General features: G+C 40.9%; 1 protein-coding gene across 1 annotated transcript; it reads right to left on the bottom strand.

The window, feature by feature from the left end:
- Window positions 1-169: 169 nt before the first annotated feature.
- On the bottom strand, window positions 170-13,354 carry KPNA4 (karyopherin subunit alpha 4). Its single transcript, XM_017831373.1, has 16 exons — window positions 13,283-13,354; window positions 12,419-12,508; window positions 12,303-12,332; window positions 12,164-12,216; window positions 11,345-11,440; window positions 11,161-11,246; window positions 9,132-9,218; window positions 8,754-8,923; window positions 8,616-8,660; window positions 7,599-7,730; window positions 7,244-7,372; window positions 5,640-5,744; window positions 4,936-5,007; window positions 4,112-4,274; window positions 3,223-3,317; window positions 170-2,147 (listed from the first exon to the last, which is right to left on the bottom strand). The coding sequence occupies exons 1-16, from the start codon at window positions 13,352-13,354 to the stop codon at window positions 2,049-2,051; spliced, it is 1,524 nt and encodes a 507-aa protein (XP_017686862.1). The 3' UTR covers window positions 170-2,048.
- Window positions 13,355-18,250: the final 4,896 nt, after the last annotated feature.

Genomic DNA, 18,250 nt, shown 5'->3' on the forward strand with positions numbered 1-18,250 from the left:
TTTTTTAGGATTTATACCAAAATAATGACGTGCCTCCACACCACACACGGACCTTTGGCAGGTAAAAACCTCACGCCAGAGACTCGGGAAGCCACTTTCTTCAAACAATCTCTGCACCTTTTGATGAAAAATGAATGTATTAGAGAAAGAAGCACCCAAAGCACGAGAATTGCAAGTTTTAATGTTTATTTTCCCCAAGACAGCCTAGCCTGCACTCTACTTGGATAAATTCACAAGCTAGTTTCCGCTGCTTCTAGTTTTAAACTTTTAACCATGTTTCTGATGACAAGGAATGCTGCAAAAATACTCTAGTCCAACAAAGAGTTATGATCACAAAATAATCTTTATCCATTCTACAGTGTTTCAGAATTACCAGTTGATTTTTAAAACACAAGGTAGATATAGATGCTAATGGTGGCTAATCTGGTATGTTTTATTTATTATAGCAAACTGTTGTTCATGCAACACTTGTGCTCAAAGGGGAAGGCACAGCATTTCCTACAATGAGCCACCTTATAAAGAGTTCAGTTTGTACAAATTTGTAACCTCACCTTGAATTTAGTGTGCAGGACCTCAAAACTGAGGCATTCCTCCAATTATAAAAACACTTGCATCCTTTTTGTGCAAGTTTTAAAAATACAAAGTTTTCTCTCTAAAGTGGCTCAAAATAGATTGTTCATGGCTGCCTACATCTAAGATAAAAAGAGTCTAAAACAATTGGATTAGGCATATTAAAGGTGTTCAAACCATGACTTGATTTGTACATCTATTCACACCTCTTTTCTCGGTCTTTATTCGGCAGTACATATGCACCAAATTTCAATTTTTAGACGTTTCCATATCATTTTCATAGAAAACAAAGTTTGAAAACAAGTAACATTGAAACACAGCACGGTATCCTACCACAACAGAAACATTTTGGTTACAGGACTCAACAAAATCTAAAAATGAACTATGCTGTAGATTACCACATGCAAAGGTCTTCATGTTATCTTTGAAAATGAAAAGGATGAGATTTTTTATTACCACATTTTACTGCTTTCTACTATTATGGCAACTTGTGTACTGCAACACAGTCTAGTTTGAAGGGAAATGAATGATTTTTTTTTTTTTCCATGCAAAAATCTACAAATTAGTTTTGATGATATGGAAAAGCTTTTCATAACATCAAACATTCATCTGGTGCAAATGCACAGGGAAGCCTTCCTGAAATTCTGACTTTACAAACAAACTAAAAAGAAGCCGTACAGGAAAGAAATTAAAAATAACTCGAAAGAAAAAAAAAAATAAAAGAGGGGAGAAAAAAAAAATAAAGGAAACAAAACAAAACAAAACAAGAGAAACACAGGCTGCAGGAGTAAACCAGAGTCTGCTGCTAAACCGGTCTGGTGTCCAGTGTAAGGTGACACTCCAAGTCGGATGGGTTAGGTTGTTCCAGCCCCCTGAAGGCGACTCAAGCTCCATGCGCTCACAGACAGCATCACACCCACTCTCTCATCACACGGCAGGCCCGGCGCTGGCCCGGAGCCCCCGCTGGGATCCAGCCCGGAGCCCCCGCTGGGATCCAGCCCGGAGCCCCCGCTGGGATCCAGCCTGGCAGCGAGTCCAGACATTCACTCAACGGTGTCCATTCACACGGTGCTTCATAGCAAGGCCTGGGCTCATTCTCTTGGACTTATGTGGGCATCCTATTCTCTTATGCTTACGAGGCTTGATGATGATATACTGCATTTCCCCCAATTGCTCTAGGAAGTCGGTGTTCCGTCTCAGGCACTGAAGATCTGTGACCTGTAGCCCTTTTTTTCTTTGAACAATCTAAATAAGCATTCAGTGTGAAGTTTTTCATTACATTTTGCCACTCATTCTCACTCGCACCCACTCGCCATCTTGACTTCATTTGGGCTTTTCTGTGATTCCAAATGAAATCTTCACATTTGCTTTCCCGATTTAATGCAGCAGCGGATCCCATGAGCCAAGATTGATGGATCAAACCTTTTTTTTTTTGTTTTATTCAGTGCTGCATTGTACCTAACTTCCAAAATACCACTCTAAAACTGGAACCCTTCTGCTGGTACATTGGCAGATGAATTGAAACCAAATGTTCCGCCTTGTATTGCTTCTGGAACAAGGCTTGGATCTTCATCAATCTGGAACGGAATGGGAACACTGTGAGTGGGGACAGGGACACAAGACCTCACTAAACAGGAGCTGCACACTCCAAAAATCATCTCCCTCTCTACCTAATGAACTTCCCTGCACTGAGTCTTGCCATTCTTCCCCCCAGTTTAGTAGAGCACTAAAATGAAGTAATTTAAGCTGAAATGTTTTAGCTTTTATTTAGCAGGAAAGTCTACATGGCACCCAGTAATATCCTGTTTATGGAATTTTCACTGCTGGAAAAGTATTCTGTCGGTCTTCTAAACAGTCACAGTTCTTAAGAGAGGACCAATATCATTAAGTCAAGCAAGGATTAAATCCAGGCTGCAGTTTCTATTTAAACTGGGTAGCACATATTTGGTAACGCAGGTTACCAGACTGCGTAAATGAAATTAAATTAAATTCCAAGACCTGCTCTTTATGCAAAATTTAAGCTGCTAAACAAGACTTGGATGTTATTGCTCACATAAAAGTGAAAGTCTAACACAAAATGATCTTCAAAGTGAAAACAGGGCACGAATGCAGCTGAGCTCTACCATTTCTGCAGTTCTCCAACCAAGCAGAAACCCCCTCTCCCTTCACGGCACAGACTGCCACGATTGCTCTTCCTTTCTCTGCAATTATGATTTGAAGTGCACACAAATCAAACCTCCCTTTGATTTGTGTCACACCTTTGAAATGAAAACAACATTCTCGATCAGCACATCCCAGCCCTGACATTATTCCAATATTCCAAGGGGTTTGCGCCCGGAGCAGCAGAAGCTCCGACTCGGCACTCGAGGCAGCAGGGAGCTTATCAAAGGGGAAATGTCAGGCTCGGGCAGGGGCTCAGAGGTAAGGGAACTATTCAAAGCCTGGGATTTTAATCCCTAGAGATGAGGCTTAAATTAGGCATCAGATCTTCTTTAGATGCTTCATGGTGAGGAATGGTGAGAGAGGCACTCGGTTCAAACCGGGGCTCGTTCTGCACCGAACCGAACGAGTCCCACAGAGCAGCTTTACCCCGAACCATATTTATAAATATAAACCACCACGAGGGCAGACTGCAGAGAATGACACACTCACATCATCTGAAGAGAAGAACTGATCAATGATCTCATAAGCCAGTTTGTAGATGTCTTCATTTTCATGGTTTTGTAGCTGTTCAATTTTCTCCAGCCCTGTGACAAATGCACGAGGAAAATATCAGAACACCGAGTTCAGGCAAAACAATTTTCCAAGGAAGAAATGAAAACCAAATCTGGGAACAGAGTGACTATGATTAAGGTGCTGTAAACTCATATTTGACTATTTATATATATTTTTATACACATTTATATACAGACAAATAAGTGTACAGTACATACCCGTGTAAGTATTTTTGGAGCTCTGACAAGCAGAGTTTAGGCTCAAACACCTCTTTTCTCCTCCCAGCCATCACCAATCACTTGATTTTTCTGCCCTCCCTCACGATTTGGTATTTTAAAGACTATTCTACTCCGTGTTAACAAATCCCACCCAGTTTTTTACCTGTGCCCAAATTTAATATCACTGTTTTTCATCCCTGAAAAGTTTCAGTCAACTTAAATAACAACCAACACAGAGGAAGTCTCAGAGCCATTAGGAAACTAAAATTATCATATTTTTAAAACCACTGTATCTGGAATTCTTTTTTTCAAGTCCACCTGGACATGACTTGTGCATGACTAAGGTAAGCACATCATCCCTACATTAACAGAAACTAATCTGTCAAGGAGAATAATTTGTCTAATAAATGACTGTTACAAAATCAGCATTTAATAAGTTTTATTGCCATTATCCAGCTCCTCCACATTTTAACTTAGGTAGGAAAAGCTGGGTATATTCATGTGATAGGCATGAAAAGGTCACTTTAAAAAAGGTTTTAACCAACACACAGTAGGAAGCTAAAACATCAATTTCTGCAAAAAAACTCTTGAAATATTGATCCTCCTACCTCCACACTCTTCTATAAGGTTGGCTATGGTTTCTGCTTCATCTTCAGCCATTTTTAATATATTACTTAGTCCATCCAGAACCACTTGCACAACTTGTGCATCTTTTACTGTCAGCAAATTGCAAAAGGGAGGGATTACATTTTGTTGGATTAAGTAAGCCACCTGAGGGGGGAAAGGCAGGAGTTACACCAGGAATGTGGCAGACAGACAGTGCAGCACAAACACAAATGCAAACAAGCTCCATGAAAGCCAAGTACTCAAAGTTACCCAACCAGGTATTCTGCAGTGGCCACTTTCAAAAATCCCCTTCTGGAGCATCAAAAGGTAACATTTATGTTAACTATTATTATTATTAAAAGGTGACATTTATGGATCAAGTTATAAGTATATTTAAGGGCTACAATACACAAGTAGCAGACACTGAATTTTTCAGTATCAGATAAGGAGCTTCAACCTCATCTTTGAAAATCAGCAGCACCACCCCAACCCTGCCCCTAATCTGGGTTTACAATGAACTAGTGTAATTCTACTCATGGGATACTACCCTTGTAATTATCACATTCTGATGGTTGGGGAAAAAAGGTAAAAGGAGATGTGGAATGCCCAGGAATCCCATCAGAGCCTGAATGAAGTCACAGCTCCCAGGCCACCCTAAGATGTCATGTCATTCCAGAAATGAATGAGCTTCCAACTGAAGCTCACTCTCCAATCCCTTGTGGAATAGGGAAGAGTTACTGAACAGTGGAGGAATAAAGACATCCATAATCCTGGCACTCCCTCAAATGCACCCAAGACAGGGAATGGACCTCAAAGTTTGACTCACTTGGTCTTTTCTTCCGCTGATCGTTAAGTTGCTTATTGCCCAAGCAGCTTCTTTCTGAGTACCAAAGTCACCCTGAAAACACAACCACAGACACAAACAATCACTCCAGGCTTTCTGGAACTGTATTCCCAGAAAAGCTTGTACTTGTTACAGTCCACCCTGCACAGTATCACTGTATCAGCTGTGTGTAAGCTGGGAAAGTAACTCCCAAATCCTGTTCTGTTCCTCCCTTCCCTGCAACCACGTTTTCCAATCGATCTTCCAGGGGAAGGGAAATTTGTTTACATCAAAGCACATAAAACTGCAGCACTCACTCCACTCTCTCCCACTCCTTATCAACAGCTGTCATGTCCTACAGGCAGAGATAAGCACTAAGTGTCAGCTTTGATAAAGCCCTGCACACACTGCAACTGTGGCTGCCTCTCAAGTTCCTCAGCTCAGGGCTGTTTATTCAGTTTGAAAGGTCTCCAGTTCTTTTCTCAGGGATCAATATATTGACAGTTAACAGAACTATTTATGAATGGTCTTTTCCCCTGAATACTTCCTACATTCTTTTAGCCACCCCCTTGTTTCTGATAAGGCACAAGGAACACAAGGTGGTTTGGAAACTCACGTTTCAAGACACAAAGAACCCAAAAACTGAAAACAAACACAGGTATTTGAAGTCCCACATGAGCATTCAACACCAATCCTTGTGGTCTAACCTTATCTAGAAGATGAATTATCATTGGAACAAGGTTTGCATCTATTACTGCCTGAACTTGCTGCTGGTTTCCTGCAGTGATGTTAGATAGGAACCACACGGCTTCCTGCAAAACAAAAGGATGGCAGGAATTAATTCAGAGTCTTTTAGAGCATTTATTCCCCCTCCAGCAAGATCCTCTAACATGCACATTTTTCCAACTCCACAAGACTCTCCAATCTTTCACTGTTACCAGTTTACAACCAAACACTTCAGATTAAAAGGAAAAATTATTTGGAGACAAAAAAAAAAGTCACAAATGAGCCCTCAGTAATTGCTTCCACCTCTGACAATGAATGCTGGAGCAGGTTTCAGCTGATGGCCAGAAGAGCTCCAAAATGCATGACAGCATCATGTTTTCCACACATGAGAGTGGCAGGAGATGTTCTTTACCTCCTTCATAATGTCCCTCTCCTTGGCTTCAATCAAAAAACACAACACCTATTACTTAAATGCTTCATTTTCAACAGTTATTGGACCCTTGATGCTCATTCTGTCCACAAGCCCAGGGCTCTCCTTCCAGCAACATCCAAAAGCAGGTGCCTGGCACAGTGGGCAAGAACAGATCGTTTCCCCAGCAGCCCCTCCCAGTCCTGAATTGAATTAAAAATTAAATTAAAAATTAAATTTAAAATTAAATTTTGAACTAAGTCAAAGACTGTGTCTGGATTCTCATGTTCAGTAAGAATCAAAAGTCCCCACACACCTTTTTAAGTGGGAATCGATCCTTTAGTCAAGAAATAACAGTTTCACATGAAATTTTCAGTATATTCAGAGTATCAGCTTCTAATCTTATACTTGAAAGATTTCTGCCTTCCTAGAAACCTTCCAACACTCCTCAATTCCCTTCTCAATCTCTCTGGAAAAACAACTTTTTAGCTGAATGTTCCTCTCCACGTGTGAGTCTGGAATTTTCACATTTCATTCAACTGAGTCTCTGAGATCAGATCACAGGACCACTTTCATCAGTGACCTGTTAGAGATTTCGGATGTCTGGGCTTCTCCTGGTGGGCTTGCTTTGGGCTTTAATCATGGGCAGTGTTGCAGAGTGGCCCCAGAAGTGCCCAACACGCCTCAGATGCACTCCGGAGTCAGCACGGAAGTCAGTGCCCCCATTTAAAGCCTTTTCCATCCATCCCCACACACATCCCCCACCCCACCCCCAGCTGACTTGGTTTAAATTCCATTTCTCACACACACTCCATTCAAAGACATCCAATTATCTCTATTTCATCACTTCCAAGAGAGTCAGTTTAATTAAAGTGACATTTCACGTATCGAGAACTCCCAACTTTTAAGTCAACAGCCAGATTTAGAAGATAAAGCTTTGATTTCATAAAAATTCAATTAGAAGAAAATCAGGAAACAACATCCTCGTCAAGTACAAGTCTGCAGCTCCTTAGAGATTTTCCTGTGGATGTTAATATCCAGGAAAACCTCAGCACTTGCTGCAAACTGCCATGAACTGGCGTAAGGAGCCAATTACTCAAACCTCTGTGACACTGCATCGTGTGGGATCCAAGCTAAGCCAAATATAAGAGTTACCAATCAGGTACAATCACTTGCCTTATTAATTTTTTCTTTGGGATGTGTCAGAAGTGCTGGAAAATGTGAGAGAGCTTCACAGTTGAGAACTACCTGTGTCTGCTCGTCGGTGCCGGTGACGATGTTTCCTACAGCTCTCAGAGCAGCCGTCTGGAAATGAACCACAAACAAAAACACTTCCTTTAAAGGCAGCTCTTTTCACCAAATATTTTTTTTCTGGCTGAGCACAAACAGCTCAGAAAGCAAAAGCTTTTATGCAAATCACACAGGAAGAAAAAAAAAAAAAGCTCTTTAAACTCCAACTCTAAAAAGAAACCAGCTACTTTCTCTAGTAGCACATTTTGAGCAGCACTTCCTTCAAGGGATCCAAACTTACTTGCACTTTAACTTCTTGATGGCTGAGAAGAGGAACCAAATGAGGGACTATTCCGGAGTCTATGACCATCTGGATCTGCTCATTGCCAGCATCCGTTAGATATGAGAGTGCCCAGACTGTATCTACCAATATCTGACAGGAAACAGGACAGAAATAGCACCAGTGTCACCAAAATAATTAAAACTACAGTTAAAAATAAATGAAAGATTAATTTCCATTAGTGCTGTGCATTCACACACAGAAAATCTCATTTGAACAGCTGTAAATCTGAACATTTCGACTGACAGTTTGTAAAAATGGAGTGCTGTTGCAGCTGACAACTCTTGACTGACTGAAATACAGCCGTTTCCAAAATTCAAATAAGCTCAATTTCACCTACTTACAGCCAAGAAATTAAAGAGCATAATTACTGTATGAACATTAGTTAATATATTTAAGACATATTTTGGCAAAGCACTGTTGCCATCAACTCAGACAACTGAGCTACAACTTCACTAGGAAGCAAAGAATCTTAAATTCTCATTTATGTTTAGGCAAAAAGATGAGCTATTTTATCATTTCAGTAAAGTCTTGCTCATTTACTTCACTATTAAATAACAATGTTCATATTTGACACCTCAGAAGCTGCATCTAAACCTGATATTTGACATGTGTAGCAGACACTGGTTTTAATTTCATTTGTACTGATTTTCATTACAGATTCAAGTGCTAGGCACAAAAATTCCTGTATTTATCTGTAAATGAATGCTCACAGAAATACAACTGAAACTGCATTTTATTTTTAAGTGCAGGGAAAGCACATGCAAATAAACACTTGTGAAGACACAGAAATACCAGGGAAAAAACCAAATTAAGACTTAAAAATAAGCAGTTAAAAGATATCAAAATAAGTTTGCCCTAACGAAAGGGAACATCACAGGTTTTTATAAAGAAAAAGAGTTAATTATGACTAATCTTTGTATTTCAGCTACAAAACTATCTCAGAGCATAAAAGTGAGTCTGAGTTTGGTTACTTACATTTACATCCGTGTGGTGAATTAAAACACAGAGCGCTGGAAGGATCTGAGGAGGGAAAGGAACAGTTATTTTTATACTTTAGAAGTCACTTTTAAGGCAGACAAACCCCCAGCAGGGGTCGGGTCCCAATTCCATCACCTCCTGAATGGTCTCCATCGGTGGAGGGGGGTCTTTGTGGCGGCACAAGTTGACCATGACCCAGGTAACGTTCCTTAGGAAGGTGATGGGGATGGATGGGCTGATGAAGGACAGCAGAGGCTTCACTACTCCAAGGCTAATAACATAATCTCTACACTGGGGTCCATCACCTGGGAGAGACAGCACAGAATTACTGTTATTTCAACAGCAAAGTTCCACAATTCACGGATTTAGGGATGTGTGGGCAAGGGAAAGGGGTGGCAGACGACACCAAACCACCAAGAAGAGTGGACAGCCCAACACATTCCTGAAGATTCCATCAAAAACTTTATAAACGACACTAAAACATCCTTAGAAGTTTCCAGGGGTAACACCAACCTATGATATTTCCTAAAGCCCACACAGCTTGCTCACAGACATTTTGATGAGGTGAATGCAGCAGCCTCAGGAAGAGCGGCACAGCATCTGAAAGGCACAAAAACCCCCATGGGATGGTCAAGAAGTGCTTCTCAAAACACCAAATATTCACATCCTCAACTCTTACACAGGAAATTTTTCTCCTGGTAAAGAACTGGTCAAAAGTTCACTAATTTCCCAGGTGACACTGCAATAAAACACTGCAATAATTCTTCCTTTGCTGTGTATTCTTACAGAGCCTGCCCTCCAGAATATTAAAAAAACCCCGACATTGAATTTGTTTGCAAGTCTCACAAGTTTACTGGAGCTTGTCAGGACTCCAGATTTAGCACAGGATTTCTGAATTCAATAAATGTCACTAAGCTTTGCATCAGAATCAACTGCAAAGCAGGAACTTTAAGACCAACCTCACCCACTCAAACAAAACAAATTAAGAGTAAGTAGGGGCCCAGCTCCATTATGGACTGGGAATGTAGGAAGAGGGCAGGAAAGGCTTCCACATTTAGATAATTGATCCTGGTTTATTTTCCCCCAGCACTAAGGTGCTTGCTTACATAATAGTTGAGCCTATAAAAAAACCCATTTACTTCAGATCACAGATTTCAAGAGAAACTGGTATTTTTAGTTGCTCTCTCAATGTAAATCATGTTTTACTAGAGAGAAATAAATCACAGCAGGATTCTTATTTCCTACTAAATAAGGGTATTTTATAATGCCTGGATGCAAGGAGAAAAAAAACCTTCCCAGCAAGCATATTAAGTACTTTTGGAAAGATTACAACAGGCCATCTTTTTCATTGAAATAAATCAAATTTTCATGTGTCAGAGCTATTAAATGGACTAATTAGTGCATACACAGACCTACAGAACACCACTGACAGCAGTGCTCAATTTGTTGATAAACTAGGTTTAAATACAAAGTGTTCTAGATCAGAGGTGTGGGACAGATTATCTATTAATTAGATTTCCAAAAGAAAACTTGGGATGCAACTGGGGAAGGAAGAGGAAGGGAAAAAGGGAAGTTAAAAGAATTAAGATACACAGTAAAAGGGTCAAATCCAAACTAAACAAAATCAACAGGTTTTTAACACTGAGGTTGGGAAAGCAAAGGGCAACTTATCTTGCAACCAACATAAGTGTATTTTTTTGCTTAAATTTTAGGCAAGACTTGTTTCACACTATGTTTGATTATTCCAGGAGGCTCAAGCACCTCTCTTTCATTCACTACCCTCAAAAATCCTGCACACTTCTACTTAGTTCTGCTTTACCAACAGAAGCACTACTTCAACTGAAGACATGCTTGGGGTATAGAAGAAAGTTTCCTTTGTCTGGCAAAATTCAGATTGCAAATCCAACAGCAATTTCTTTCCATGCAGTATGAAGGACAGGTTTTTTCCTTCAACTTGATTTTGGAAGAGTTTGATGCCAGGCACCCTCTGGACTTGGCCCACAGCTCTCCCACACTCTTTGCAGTGAGACATGAAATCCCTCCACTGGGGTTTTTTGGTTGGTTTTGTTGTTGTTGTTGTTTCCTGTGGGTTTTTTGTTGTTGTTGTTTTTTGTTTAGTTGGGCTTTTTGTGTTTGTTTCAAGGTTTTTGTTGGGTCTTCGTTTGTTTGTTTGTTTGTTTTTAAGTTTGCAAACTGGAAACCAGCAGACACAAACTCTGCTAAAATACTGTGAGTTTCCAGAAGATTTTACTCACCATTAGGAAACCCAACTGAATTTAAACCCTGAGAAAACAAAGACCAAAAGCAGGCCTGTGATTCACCTGACACCACTTGCCAGAGGTAAAACATCTGGCAGGAACCTTCATGGGCAGGTCCTTCAGTGACTGACAACCTGATTTCAACCGAATCCAATGTGTGGATTTGTGAACTTGCTTGAGAGGAACAGGGGGGGATGTGGATGTTTTTTACAGGGTGTTTTAGATGATGTTATTGTTGTGGCAGCTTCAGAGTGTTACCCATGAGCAAACCCTGCTGGACTTACTGGACTGAACCACGGCCTGTGTCTGCTCCGAGGTTCCAGAGGCGATGTTTGTCAGAGCCCACGCAGCCTCAAACTGTAAAGAAGGACTGGCAAGGGAAGAGAAACACAACAATTATTGTAATCAGAGTTCTCAGATCAGTCACACATCAGTTACATACCAGCAATGAAAACGTGAAATACTCACTTGTCATCTCTTTCAAGACAGTGCACTAAAATAGGTAATATTCCTGATTTTATTAGATCATCGATGGGTGGGTTGCGGTCGCTGGAGAGCAACTTCCTGGTTGGGGAAGGAGAAAAAAAACCAGATTTAGCAGAGAAATCACAATGAGGAATCCAGAGCAGGGCACTGATGGCTTCCTGTAGCTGAGTTTGGGAAACCTCCAAGCACAGAGTCCCAACAGCCTCCCTGACAAACTGTTCCAGTGCCACACCACCTTCAGGGCTGGGAATTTTTTCCCCGGTGTGTCTCTCTACTCCCAAACACCAAGGAAAATTTTCTCCACTTCAAGTGAAAATAACAAAGCCCCCAAATTAAAATTACTGAGCTATTGGAAAGCCAAAGCCATTACATCCAGTTTCAGTGCCATGTTTTTCTACCAGGGAAGTTTGATCTTTGTTTTATTAACTGGTGACAGTTTTCCAGCTCCACCCTCCTCCACCAGCTCCTTCCTCCTCCACCCACCAAGGGAGATACTCAGACCCTTCTGCATTTAAAGCTGAACACTTTACAGTCCTCCTAATTATATAGTTTAACTCTACTTGTGAGAAGCATCAAGTTTGCACCAAGATAAATCCATGTATTTATCCACAATGACAATCCACGCTACTTAAAAGATGTCTTGATTTTTTCTAAAGTTCTCTATATCAAGTTTTCTTTTTTAAAAAAAAAAATCAGTTAATTACATACTAATTCCAGTTAAGCTAGAACATATTTTCTGACTCCAAAAGCATGATAAAATGAGAATAAAAACCAAGATATTTGAGAAAGCTGTGTTCTTACCTTGCTGCCTGCACAGCACTTAACTGTATACCCTGGTTGTCACTTGAAGCATTCTAAAAGAAAAAAAAAATAAAATTAGATTTTTCACACATTTGTCATCATGACATGAGGAATATTTAAACAATTAAGTTGGTTTTACCTGTACTATTGCCTCCAAAGAAGTGTTTTGCTAGAAAACAGAGACAAAAGCAGTTAGAAATTCAAAATGTTTTTAATGCATGCAAAAAGAAGATATGCTTGAGAGTTAATTCTTACCACTCTGAAGTCACCATCTATATCAGAATCTTCACAGATATCTTCATGGGGAACATTCCTTCTCTTTAGAAGATGCTCATCTCTTTTGTTCTGAAAGAGAAAAAGGAGTGAATACCTTCAGAACTTTGATTTAGGAGGTGTGGGGGTTTAAAGGAAGGACGAGAAGCTTCTGTTTTAAACAAGCATCATAAACATGCTGTCATTGATAGTGTTAAAATTACCAGGAAGTTGGAATGGACTGCACAGAGAAGCACATTTTGGAAACCACTTCTTCCCAAAAAATCCTGCCTCCAACTTTATGGACACAGCAACAAGTTGTGCTGGAAGTTCCACGTGCACAAATCCATCCACACTGACATCACAACCTATTTGTCACCCCTTCTAACGAGACACAGCAATTCCCAGAGGCCAACTTTCTGTTCATCCCACAAGGAAAATAATTCCAGTTGTGATTCCTTTCCTCAGGAGCCAGTTTTCCAGCAATTCTAGTGTTACCTTCAGACTCTCCCACTCTATTGGGTGCTGTAAGAAAACAGCTTTCTGCCTACAGATCAGCAGGAGCATCTGATTTCCAAAGGGAAAACCAAGCTTTTGTAAGTGTTTAAAACCTGGCTGGAGGAGCAAGAGTGATTTATTAAATTACAAATAAAACCCTGGTTTTCAGGACAAAAAATTATGGAACTCTCAGTACCAGGTATAAAAATTTCAGAACTTCCTTCTAAGCCAAAGTTTAGATTAGTAAAGATGAAGAGATAGTGGAACAACATTCTTGGTGGATACAGAAAAAACCAAGTCTTAAACAGAAACTCTTACATTTTACTAAGTAAAATCCCATTTAATAATAAAAATCCTGGATCATCTCACCTTTCTCAATTCCACGACAACTTCATTTCTTTGTCTTCTCATAGTCTGCAAAAAAAGAAGATCAAAATACATCATATTCTGAACTCAGACCAATTTTGAAAGTTCTTGTTTAAGTTGATGCACTTTAAATACTTGTACACAAAGGGTTTAATTTTCATTATAAAATCAGAAATCCTACAGGAAATTGGAAGTAACTATGTTATTTGTGTCTATTTTATTTCACAGTAAAACAGTTTCCTAGGTGTTCATGATGAAGAAAAAAGGGTATATGGAACCAGGAATAAACAGGTGTCCTTGAAAGGGAAAATTGAAAGAGTTGTGCCTAAACCAGCCCCAAAAGCATTACAAAGACCATGGCAAACCAGCAGTGAAGTAGCTTTGTAAACAAACTCAAATTAAGATACCTTGTAAGCAAAGCCAGGCTACAAAACTATTGTTTATAGATGGAAACCACATAAAACACCTGGTACTTTGAGAGCAATTTTTTGGGGGTTATTTTCTCTACAGCTCCCATTGACAGAATTGAGGGGAAAAAAATCAATTTGTAAATATACATAAATTGTTTTATTGTGCTTTGTTACTGCAGTGAAAACAGGAGAATAAATCAGTCTGGAGCGATTGTGTTCCACACTTTGAACTTTGCTGTTCTCATTCACTGCAAAGTTCAAAACAATTCCACTTTTATTGTGACTTCACTTCCACGAGTCCCAGGGAAAGTCTCAAGTCCTGGAAATAAAGGTCTGCACTAACACAGGATAGAAGGAAAAGGAGCAGCTTAACATCAACAGCAAGAAGCTGTTGAAGATAAGGATCAAATGCCTGACTTTCAGAAAATAATTATTTTTTTTATCAAAAATAATGTGCATTTCTTCAGAATCAAATTTCAGCTCTGAGCAAGAGAAATTACCTCCTCAAAGGAAGGAGCTCCAAGAAAAACGAAGAGGACAGGAAAGGAAAAGAAGGGATGGTTCCCCACTGCTTTGGAGGCAGAACTTGTCATGGTTTGAGGACCAAAATGCAGCTCATTATGAGGAGAAAAAAAGGCAGGGGAGGGGAAAATCCAACCCAGGAGCAACTCCAGCAGCTGCAGCAACCAGGGAAGAGTCACAACAGCCAAGTGCAAAGTATTCCAACGCTAAAAATTCTCCTGTGCAGCCACACAGCTCACAGGGTGCTCCAATGCAGGGCAGCAATCCCAGCTGGGATTCCCAGGAGCCTGTTTTTCCCCAGGAAAGGTGTGCTACCCACCTGGACCATGGATGGCTGCTCTGAGGAGCAGGGCTGAAGGCAGGAAGCACTCCAGGGTCAATTCTCTGGGCTCCCAGAGAAGCTGATCCACTCCTGGATCCCATCCCACCACTGAGAGGCTCTGGGAAGATGCTACAACTTCCCAACTGACCGATCTCCTGCAGGCTCTTGCTCTCAGCCTGTGCTACAGTGCTCAGTGCAGCCTCTCCAAGACTACCCTGGCACATCCAATATGAAAATAATACGGGAAAAACCTCTGATAATGAGATTGCAGAACTGCACCACACCCCTGATGAGCTCACAGGACCATTAACACCTTCCCAAACCACAGCCCAACAGAAGAAGCATTCCTATCAGAAAGCTAGAGGGGGAGAGGGATGATCCTTCCCAGACATTGCTGCTCACCAAGAGCAAGAACCCAATGGACATTTCAAGGAGTAAAACACTGAATTGCTGTAACACCGACTTAAAAGGGACATTAAGGTGTAAAGGATACTAAAAGTAATTGCTACAATTAGTGGTGGTAACACAGCACCAGGACAAGCACATGTGACAGAGACAGGGGGAGGAGTGAGTGGGACCTGCACAAGAACAAAGCCTCAGGTGTGTCATTTAGAAGTTTCTTTACTTGAAAAGTCATATATGCAATTGGTTAGACTTAAAAATCCTCTGCTGGAACAAGAATGCCCTCCCTTGGCAGGCCCTTGGTTTAATTCCTGCCTGCTCTGCAGAGACCTGCACACCTTGGACTCACAAAAGCTGCCAGTGAAGTCACTCTTAGGCACAATTTACCAAAATAGGGCTCCACTAAAATAATCCTCTGGGTAAACAGTGGTCTGTTGACAAAATAGTTATTACTGGTCAACCTGTCACTGCTCTTCCTCCTGGGAAGAGGAAAAGCACAACAAAGGAGAACTGAGGTCAGCTCTGTCCCGGAGTTTCACGGCATCACCACCTCAGCCTGGGGATGGAACAGTTTGGAGAAACCAAACTGCCAAGCAGAGTCCAGATCAACTCGTGTTGTCTTCTGGAAAACAGCTCTAAGGGCAGGAAGAGAGGCATTGGAAAGGGACATTATTCCTTCTGTTCTGTGGGAGATCTCACTTGTCAGACTTCTCTGAATCAGTTCCCAGCTTGCACTGACACATCTGTGAGCAGGAAACCATTCTCAACTTAAAAGTTTTGGAAGCAGAGTTCAGGATGGCCCTGGCAAGGGCTCCAATTGCAAAACAGGCATCACTTCAGCAGGAATTCATGTGGCTCTTGCAGTCACTGGATCCTGTTTGTTGTTTGCTACATCAAAAATCAAATGATCTGATCTATTTCTGTCAGCCTGGGATGGCCACCCCTCCAACCTCCTTTTTTTCAATTATATTTAGCTTCAGATTTATCATAAGGGCTATTTCTGACCATTAGTCATGACTGAGCCCTTCAGCTTATCATTAAAATCTCATGGTAGCTGATGCCTGCAGGATCCCCAGACATCCCAGTTTTCACAACAACGCCAGGAACAGAGGCAGCATTCCCAGTTCCACATGCCAGCCCTTCCTAAACACACCTGGAGCTGTGCTCCAGGATCCTGACCCCTCTTCTTTCCCTGAAGCACCACACAGAGCCTTCACTGCTGGGTGGGTGGGTTGTGGTTTTTTTTGGCTGTTATAAAATATTTCACTTGAGCAGCTCCATTTCTACACCTGCAACAGGAAGGTCTGGCAGCACACAAATAAAGGCAGAACTTCACCTGTTCCTCTCATTCCAGGGAATGGTTTCCAAAGGCACAGAGTTTCTGTTGGGGAACTGCAAAGGCAACAGTTACTGCACAGCAGAGTTGGCTGGGCCTTTGTTCCTCCCTAGGAAGTTGCTACCAAACAGAAAACAAACCCAACAAAAAACAGCCCGGGGAGGGTATGGGGTGTAGGTGTGCAAATAGATTATTTACCCCCTCAATCTTTTGTGAGCTGGATGGTATTTTTGATTGTTTTCTTATTAAAACACTGCTTACTCACAGAGCAGCTCCTCAAAGCACTCAGTTTGCAAGGGGAGGATTTGTCTCCAACCACAGCACTGACTAAGAAACCTTGTCCTGTCCTTCCCAGGTCTGAGGCACCAAACTATAAAACAAGGGAAGAGCCCTCCAGGTACATCCAACTTCATATCTGGGTTTGATAAAACCCCTCACTTTTCACAGCCAGTGTAATCCAGTGATCCAGGCCCTGCTCCATCCATTATTTCCCCCCCTATTCTAATCCTTGGATAGTATATATATTATTTCTCTCCTACAAACTGGAACAATCGAGTCTTCTCCCAAGATCACTGATACAAATCCTCTGGAATTTTAAAGCCAACACAGCCTCTACAAGATGCCCCCAAAAACCAAATCTCAGCAAGTGTTCCCCCTTCAGAAGGATAATGGGATTCTCAGTTATGGATAAATAAATACAAATCAAAAGGACACTGCACGTGCTGTCACCCCAGGTTTTCCTGCAGAAGTTGGGCATGGCAAATCAAATGCCTTATACAAATATCTCAGGATCATTTTGAAGTGACAAGATGGATGAGCTTCACCACAGAACTCCAAGTCAGCTTAAAGGAACCTATTTTTAACTCAGTGAGTGAAATTCCTGCTCTCCTTCAGTTCTTCCATATTTAATCCCAAGGAAAGTATTTTGTGTGGGATACAGAAAAGGTTGAAAAGCTTCAAAGCACCTGCAATATTCAATATATCTCCTAACAGCACCCTTCCTTCACTCCCCTGGAGCTTCCTGGGTGTTCTCAAACACATTATTAAAGTCCAGTGAACGTTACTGGTAATTCTTAAAATCCTGACACTGCTAATCTTAAAACATCTTGATTCAATGGCTGCTCCAAAATTAGTTTTGGAGTGCTCTGCATCACAGTATTATCATCATTTCACATCATGCATCACTCAATTACAGAGCAGAAATATCTATTTACCACTATTAAAGCAATTCTTAAGAGTCAGGGAAGGAAAAGCCAGCAGGAACTCAGCAGATTCTTCCAGTATTCCCAGAGAAATAATATGCATGAAATATTTTTTGTTTCATCTCAAAAAAAACCCCAAAAATCTAAATGTCAGTGAGATTTGAATGCTGCAGCAGGCAACAGCCACCACCAGAAAATGAGATGTTGGATCACCTGGTGAAACAAAATGAAGCAAAAATAAAACAGCCCAAATCTCTTCAAACCTTCCCAAAACAAGGCTGTACTCAAGACCCCTAAAGGCAGTATTTAAACAGATATTATTTAAACCCAAACTGCTCATAAAACTATCACAGACACAGTGAATTTACACTTTTCTGTCCTGTTCATTGTAAAGATCTAGTATTTGATTCAAAGGTCTGTGGGACTACAATTAAAAATAAATTGGAAAGAAGATTTGGTGGCAGCACAGCCAGACCCACAACAAACAGAAAAAAAACCAGCTCACCCTTTCTTATTCAAGGGAAAAAAAAAAAAGCTCAAGTAAAACCTGTTCCTCCTTGAAGACACAAGATGAAAAAAGTCACCTTAACCAGCTCCCTAATGGATAAGCATTTGCATGATTTAATATTAGAGTCCAGATAAGCCCTTGTTCAAGGAAGATTTTGGGGCTGGATGTTAAAAAAAAAAAAAGTGACCACTTCTGCAGTTTTTAAGGCTCCTCTTTGTGCTGTAACAACACTATTTTCCCCCCCCCAGCTCTAACAACTCTTAAATCTT

This window comes from Lepidothrix coronata, unplaced genomic scaffold (genome assembly GCF_001604755.1).
Source record: "Lepidothrix coronata isolate B3197 unplaced genomic scaffold, Lepidothrix_coronata-1.0 Scaffold190, whole genome shotgun sequence".
NCBI classification, from domain to species: domain Eukaryota; kingdom Metazoa; phylum Chordata; class Aves; order Passeriformes; family Pipridae; genus Lepidothrix; species Lepidothrix coronata.

Bases quoted from the DNA above. Each gene is read 5' to 3' on its own strand.
- KPNA4 (XM_017831373.1), bottom strand. From the start codon at position 13,354: ATGTATTTTGATCTTCTTTTTTTGCAGACTATGAGAAGACAAAGAAAT. The intron at 7,731-8,615 runs GTAAGTAACCAA...GTTTCCTGTCAG, and splicing joins TTCACCACACGGATGTAAAT to ATATTGGTAGATACAGTCTG. The intron at 4,275-4,935 runs GTGAGTCAAACT...TTCCCCCCTCAG, and splicing joins TCAGCGGAAGAAAAGACCAA to GTGGCTTACTTAATCCAACA.